The following is an 8006-nucleotide window of genomic DNA, read 5'->3' on the forward strand; positions in this document are numbered from 1 at the left end:
CTCAATAGGCTTTCAGACTCTGTTCTGAATGTAATCAGATAAGGAAAAAACTGCCCCCGAGAAAAAGAAAAAGGAATAAAAACCTCAGGCAGAGCAACAGAGCAGGTGGAAATGATGTCACATCTACAAGCTCAGAGTGAAACCATAAAAATAATAATAAAAATACATTATGGAAGAAACCTGGATAACCATATTTGATATAATACGAGCCCGAAGGGGTCAAACTAACACGTTTACAGAAGTTCCTGTCAACATTAAAACTGATTGAAGTCATCATTTCATCATTTTCATTATTTCCCCAGTTTTCATTGCCTCCTCCTATAAAGTCTCCACGCTGCCAAATCCTATTACCTGAGCTGCTGCAACAGCCCGACCCCCCCCCCACCCCCCCATGGGGACCAATAAAAACTTATCTCCATCTCATACTTGAATATCAACCTGCACAGCAGCGCAGGAATAGATGTTTAATTGGCTGTGAGCTGCTAATTCAGCACGCACAGTCTGAGGAACAGATAGTTATTTTCCACCCTCACTGTTGTGGTTTTGGGGACTTTAAAGTCGTTCCGTACTTTTCCAGGAACATAATGTGTTGGTGTCAGCTTGAGATAACCATGGTGAGTGCAGTCTGACATGATGCTGTTTTTTTTAGCCTTATACCAGGATAGATAGGCTATCATAGGCTCAGTTAAAGCTTCCATTCACTAGTTAGGTCTCTAAATCTGAACATGAACTAAACTAATACAATCCCATTCAATTCAGGAGAAAAGGCTGAAGAGGCTTAAGTCAAGGACTAGTATGAAAAACTGACCTAAACTTCCCTTTGTATCCTGTTTGAACATCAACTGGCATTTATGCCTTTATGGATAGTACAGTAAAGACAGACAGGAAACGGGGAGGCAGAGAGAGGGGGAATGATGCAGTAAATGGCGCCCGATGCAGGACTTGAACCAGGGCCGACTGCAGCGAGGACTGTGCTTCTATACATGGGGCGCCCACTCTAACCACTACGCCATGCGACGCCCCAGTCAAAATGTCATTTCCAGTCAAAACAAATCTCATTATACTTAAAATAAGACTCATCACATAAAAAGTAGCTTGTTTTAAGACACTTTTTACTTCTTTCAAGCATATTTTCACTTGAAATAATCTGATAGTGGCAGATTTTTCTACTTATTTCAAGTAAAAATTAGTTTGAAACAAGTGAAAACTATCTAAAAACAAGTTAATTTGTAGGTGATGGCTCTTATTTTTAGTGGATAGAGATTCGTTTTGACTAGAAATGAGACATTTTGACAAGAAATAGGACAAATTCTTGGAAAGATTTTGAGTTTTTGCAGTGGACTGAACTGTTGCCAAGCAACACAAACATCTCCCGAGCTAGCTTGTTACTTTAATGGTAGCTATAGGCTACCTCAGGTGTGCGTGTAGGCTAAGTATTTAGGTTTCATGCCTTCCCTTTTTCAACTGGTATGGACAAGATATCATTTAACTCAAATGTTTTTTTGTTTTTTTTCTCCATCCTTGTAAAGTTTGTCCCAAGTTTGTCCCAAATCTAAATTAACGGTTGATGCAACACTTGTGTGGCGGAGTGATTAAAAGTCCAGAATCCCGCCATTGCACTTTTAGGTCAGTAGGCTGTGTGTTGAATGACTCCTTCACTGACTTATTAGACCCAAGTTAAAGCAGAAGTAAGCGATCCAGTCGTTTTGGCTAATGCTGCGTTCCAGGCAGGCTTTTGAAACCGTAAATTACAGCTTCAAGTCACGACTTACGACTTTGTAGCGTTCCAGGCAACCCACTCGTGTTTTTCCGACCTGTTTTACCTGTGAAAGTCACTATAACGGCCACTCGTAACTTCCGACCCGTGAACTCGTACCAGATCGAACTGGTACGACTTCACAGGTCGGAAAAACACGAGTTACGGGTTGCCTTGAACGCACCATAACGTCTTGTCAGCCGATGGAGTTAGCAGTCCCCGCCCTCGTCCCTACGTCACCACATTCAGGCGCATCCCTTGGCTGCACACACAGCCCTTCATGCCGTTCTCTCTCCTCATTGGATAAAACTTGTAGGATACGAGAAACGTTTTCTCCTGGGCTCAGAGCAGAGCAGAGTGACTGAGAGACCCGTGTTTCGGTCCAAACACTCTATGTAAGTGATTGCTGCCGGAAGATATTCTCTGTAGGTTTTTTTTTTCTTCAACTTGTGAAGCTTGAGTCACAGTCACAGAGCTTTTTTTTAAAAAGGCCATTCATTCTATTTCACCAACACTTCCTAATATTGGTACAGTTAGTAGGCACTATCATGCTCACAATATCACTATCATGCTTCAATTATATGTTTATTAAGGCTCCACGTGTGTTAAAGAGTGAGGTGTGTGTGAATTCAGCTGCAACAGATGGCAGAAACCGTCAGTGGATGTCTGTACAGGACAGTCAACACTGCCTCCTGCTGTTTAGAGGCCACTACTACATCTGAGTTTAAGCATGTGCAATAAGCATGTGCAGTCAACCTCACAGTTTTTACATCAATGTGCTGCTGTGTCAGCCTTCTCCTCTCCTCTGGTCCAAGGATCTCCACCCTATTGATTGCTATACACTACAGCTACTTAGCAAGCTTATCATTTCCCCCAAACATGGGCCAGTTCAGCCAAACAGGAAATTATTAATTGATTGGCTGGTTGGTTGGTTGACAGAAAACCAATTGGTAACCATTTTGATAATTAATTAGACATTCTTCAGCAACAATTCTGAAACAAAAAAAAGTAGCCTAATAAGTTTGACACACAAAGTTCAACAACATCAAAGTGATGAAGGACAGAGCACCAGTGGCGTAGTAGGGTTTCAAACCAATCTGATCTAAACCCAAATAAAACAATTGGGGAAACCATTGGGGTGTCGGAAAAACGCAAGGTTAGACCAAGACTGTTCACAGCTTACACAGCCTCAAGGTGTGTTTTCACTGCAGGGACCAGAAACCTTTTAGTTTAAAGACCTTGATCAAACCATCCTTACACCTCTAATGAGTTTGGCCTCTTCACATGAGCCCGTTACATGAATTCATCCAAGAAAAAGGCTCAGTTGTATTTTGCACCAATCTTGTTTCATCGGCTCAGTGAATGTTTTTCTGAAGGAGACTGTACTCAAGGGCGTTTATTACAAAGTCTAAAATCCAGAGAACCCAATGCACGGTATTCAGATAACTCACATTTTTACAAGGTTATTAAACTGTGGCTACATTTATTTATCTATTTCTTTTTCTTTTGAAAGGTTTCAAACTGATATAACAAAAGTCAACTCAATGATGGATGACTCTATATACGTTCTGTACAGGAAAGTTTAAAAAGAAAATGGGAAACGAATTGTGGAAAAGGCCATCAGGCGTTTTTCTGTGTTGAGTAATTGCGACACACAGGCTACCAAACTTTCTCCGACGGGGAGTAAAGAGTTAGACTCTCCAGAACACACATGAAACATTTCTCCTAGACCTCCGGTGACAGTATCAGCTGATTTATGGGCTGTAGTTTCCTGTTGTTGGCGGAGAAAAAAAGTCACTTTACTGTCCTATCATGGTCAACCTTGTCTGCTTTGTCCTGGTTTCACTCCCCCAGGAGGATATTGTTTTAAAATCGATAATAGGCAGCACAACAAACGCAGCCAAACTCGAGACAAACACTTTATTCAGCACATTAATAATTATTATATACAATCAGTAAACCGCCTCATTGCTGCTCCTCCTTCTCCGCTGGTTTGGGTAAGACGTCTTCGCTCTTGAACCGCAGAGCTTCACTGGTGTGACTGGCGATGATGGCTCGCTCGATGAAAGGTCCTGGAGGAGGAGATTTATAAAAAAAATATAAAAAAAGGGGGGAGAACAAACAAGGTCATTGTGACGATCCGGAGAGGTTTGTTTTTAATGTGAGTGATGGATGTCAGATTGAGATCGTCAAAAGTCAGTTTTACCATATTTTCCCATTCAGCTAATAATTCTTTAAAGCTTCTGTTCTTCCCCTTTGGCATCAAGGCAGCAGTTTAATATCATTTATATTTTCACTATTGTTCAATCTTAAAGAGAAATTTGTTTTCTCTTGTTTCACATCTTCATAAAATGAGCAATTCAACTGATAACAGATCGATAGAACTGCTCATTTTATGAAGATGTGAAACGAGAGACAATATTTTTTTTTACCTCGAGAGACTAAAACTATTGATTGAACACATAAGGCTGAATTTTGTAGATTCGTATTTTACACTTCTCTGGTCTTATATTTCAAGTGCTGATCCATTAAAAAAATCTGTTGGTTTTAAGAAGAAAAAAACCATCTCAGTGTAGTTTTTTACTTCTCTTCTCTCAGGCTTTTCCCAAATCAGACGAATAGAAAGGTTCAGATCCTCTCTTGTGATTGGCTGTCCTTTGTCCGATTTCAGGTAAAACAATCACAGAAATCAAAATTTTCACTTGAAATGAGTAGAAAAATCTGCCAGTGAAAGCAAGTTTTTTTGTGCTTTTAATAAGTACGAAACACTTGCTCCACTGTCAGATTTTTCTACTTATTTCAAGTGAAAATATGATTGATAAAAAAGTAAAAAAAGTGTCTAGAAAGAAGCTACTTTTTAAAAATGTGATGAGTCTTATTTCAAGTATAATGAGATTTGTTTTGACTAGAAATGACATTTTGACTAAAAATAAGACAAATATTCTTGGTAAGATTTTGTAGTTTTTGCAGTGTGGACACGGACGATGCTTGGGACACGGCTGAGAGCAGTGTCTGCCTCGTTATGACATCACAAAGTTGCAGATATCCATAAATTCAGTTAGTATAAATAAAGAACCTAAATCTACAATATAGGACCTTTAAACTGTTGGAGAGCTTTTTGAGATTTAAGGCTTTGAGCACTGTATATATATCACATCTTCCTATAAATGATCTTGATTTGAGGGATTAATGAGCCTGTCAACATCTGAGCTCACTTCGTTTGTATTGAGCAGCATACTGTACTGTAGGAATCATTAGTTTCCTTATTTCCGGCTCAGTAAACAAGACAAATCTTATCGGGCTTTTGATGCCAATTTTTTCTCCTTCTACACTTCAAACACCTTACTGTCGATAAGAGAGCTTCCTTTTCGACAAAAGAGCTACTGAACTAGTTTAGTTTCCTGCAGCAGCATCTGGAGAAAAGCCTCCATCATATCTGAAGTGAAAACGGCCGACTGAACAACTTCTACCTATTAGGCTGTTACACTGTCATCCTGGAAAACCTGCCTGTCTGCCGCTGACATGGCTTTAAAAGATAATTGTGAGGCTGAAAAATAACAATAAACTAACTTTCGATGAACTTTCCCCACACACACACACATATATATATATAAAGCTTAAATTTGAATGAGATTACTTTTCCTAACAGCTGCTCTCAATCTCTCGCCCACACATTCTCCGTCTCGCCTTCTTTTATTTTGTAAACACAAATAAAAGCACAAATTCCCTGCAGTCTCTCTTTCCATTTTCACTCACTTCAGCATCACTTCCCCCTGTTGTCGACTGTTTTTCTGCATTCAGGTCTTTACGTATCAGCAAATAGTTGTGCTTTTGTCATGAATAATAACTCTTAAGCCTCCCTGGGGGGGTTTCACTTTCCCCTCACCCACACGCTGCATTCACATGCACAACGCTCTCCTTTCCTTTCTCAGTTTGTGGACGTTTTGCCGGTGAAGTTTCCACTCGTTTCTGCCCACGGTGCAGCCGTCGGCTCTCCAAACCATAATGGGAATAAAGTAATAATAATATTTTTTTTAAGAAAGACTGCGCTTTTCATGCAGAGTTGACAATAAGTATTCTACACATTCAAATCTTCTTGATCCTTGACTTGTGGCTGTAGATGTAATTAAATTTCTGCCGAAGAGTCCTTATGCGCCTCTTGTCGAGGAGCTGAACTGCTGCGTAAATGTTTTCTGGCAGCGACTCAAACGGGGAGTTCAATGGAGCCCAGGTGGCTCGGGCTCGAGACGCCGCCACGAGCCGCTCCGCCGATGAGAAGTCACGGGGGCGAAGGAACGAGGAACGAGGTGCTGACTGAGTCGTTTGTGAGTGATAACGCTTCCCCCGGGGATCGTCATCACCAGACTGCAGCCGGTTCACTGAGAGCGCACGCCGCATGCTGAACAGAAGCATCTGCTGCTGCAGGTTTCCTCCAGTCTGACGCAGCGCGGAAAAGTTTCAGCGCTTCGGGAGGAAAACTTCTGTTTCTGCTTGTTTGGTTCATTTGTATACTTTTTTTTAAATGAGAGCTGATAACGAGTTGAGCCAAGAAACAATGGATTTGTTTTTCATTTGGCTTAAAAATAAAGTTGTACTGGAGTAAAACAATGTGGCGTATGCAGCATCATTTGTCCTCATTTCTGTTCTAATTCCAGCAGAGAAGTGGCTGCAGATGTATTATCAGCTCCTTTATCAAATCATATGAAACACTTTTAGTGTCGAGGGTCACACATAAACATGGTGACCTTTAAAGGGATAGTTCAACATTTTGGCATATTGGCCCATTGCCATAATCCCTATAGTCACAGCAGTAGGTTTGTTACCTTTAATTGTCGGTGCAAGCTATTTTTAGAACGGCGGAGCAGAGCCGTGAGCTGCTCAGAGCTACGCTACGGAGGCTAATGGGATTTCTTGGTTTCCCTCATCAAACTCATCAAATACACAATCCAACAACTCCAAAACGCTCTGGTGGACAAGTTGTGACCTGCACATTCACCACGCTATGAGATAATAACACAACGTTACCAGACAGAGTTGTTTTAGAGGGAAATGCAGAGACTGCTTGATGAAAAACTGCCCACGATGGGAACGTGCATCAGCGGTTTTGCATGAATTTCCCTCTAAAACAACTCTGTCTGGTAACGTTGTGTTATTATCTCATAGCGTGGTGAATGTGCAGGTCACAACTTGTCCACCAGAGCGTTTTGGAGTTGTTGGATTGTGTATATAGAGTTCATATGGAGCAGTATGGAGGTATTTGGATGTTTCATAGTGTGTGTTTTGGACGATTCAAAAGTGAACTCTATCCGCCGCCATTATATGAAAACCCATTGTCAGCCTAAAGCGTTTTGATGACTCAGAAAGTTCTCCAAACCCTTCCTTGGCATGACGGTGGGTAGAAAACTGGTGAATTATGGATTTTGGGGTGAAGTATCCCTTTAAAAGCATCCAGTCTCAGAGGGTTGAAAGACTCAAACAAATGGAGCCAGTGCATGAACAGCTCAGAGTTCATGAGAAACAGCAGAAAAAGTGAGAGCAGAGTCATTAGTTTTGTGCTGAGGAGACACGCGGTTCCTCAGGAGAGAGATTCAAGTCGGACGGCGGAGTGAAGAGATGTTGATGAGAACTTCCAGGTCACCGAGGGTCGTCGGTTTTAAATCCTCCTCCGTCAGCGGTTTTCCGAAACGCTGTGCGGTTTGTTTCAGCAGCAGCGGCGGCGGCCAGCAGCACCGTTAATGATATTTTATTTAGCCGCCTCAGAATCAATTATTTTTTAGATCATTTAAGCGCCGCGCTGTAATGAGGGTCTATTAGCAGATGACTGCGCTCTGCATCTTATTATTACTGAACGCAAAGTGGAGAAAATGGAAATGAATGAACTCCTCTGAGGAAAAGTGACTGTCTCACCAGGACACACGGAGCTGTTCTTGTTCTTTAACTAAAAAATATATGTATTTTCTATATTTAATCTTTAAATACATGCTGCTTTCATTGGTTGTGCTCCAGTTGTGAACCCTTCATATGTCACTTTATTAAGTTTTAATTCATTTTTTTTTCAGACAAGAAAGTACATTACCGGCGTACATTGTGCACTCCACATGTACCTTTTATACAAATCTATCTGGAGAAATAACATCACATTTCCATATGTTTGATTATAAAGCCAAGCTGAGTGGAGATATTAAACTACACTCAGATGTTTTTTTGGTTCTTAAAACCTGAAATATTTCTTCTCATGGATCAAAACTAT

The 8006-nt window shown here is 40.9% G+C and overlaps 1 protein-coding gene across 1 annotated transcript in view; it reads right to left on the minus strand.

Annotated features, from left to right (window-relative positions):
• Window positions 1-3662: 3662 nt before the first annotated feature.
• The window catches only part of mrpl1 (mitochondrial ribosomal protein L1), a 17846-nt gene continuing 13502 nt past the window's right edge, over window positions 3663-8006 (minus strand). The window contains exon 9 of the mRNA XM_085785898.1: window positions 3663-3828. Coding sequence (XP_085642024.1) covers window positions 3722-3828 — 107 coding nt within the window. The 3' untranslated portion in view covers window positions 3663-3721. The remainder of the gene's footprint in view (window positions 3829-8006) is intronic.

The sequence above is a fragment of the Trachurus japonicus genome, chromosome 9 (assembly GCF_045865225.1).
Source record: "Trachurus japonicus isolate A0001 chromosome 9, Traja_1.0".
Lineage (NCBI taxonomy): Eukaryota > Metazoa > Chordata > Actinopteri > Carangiformes > Carangidae > Trachurus > Trachurus japonicus.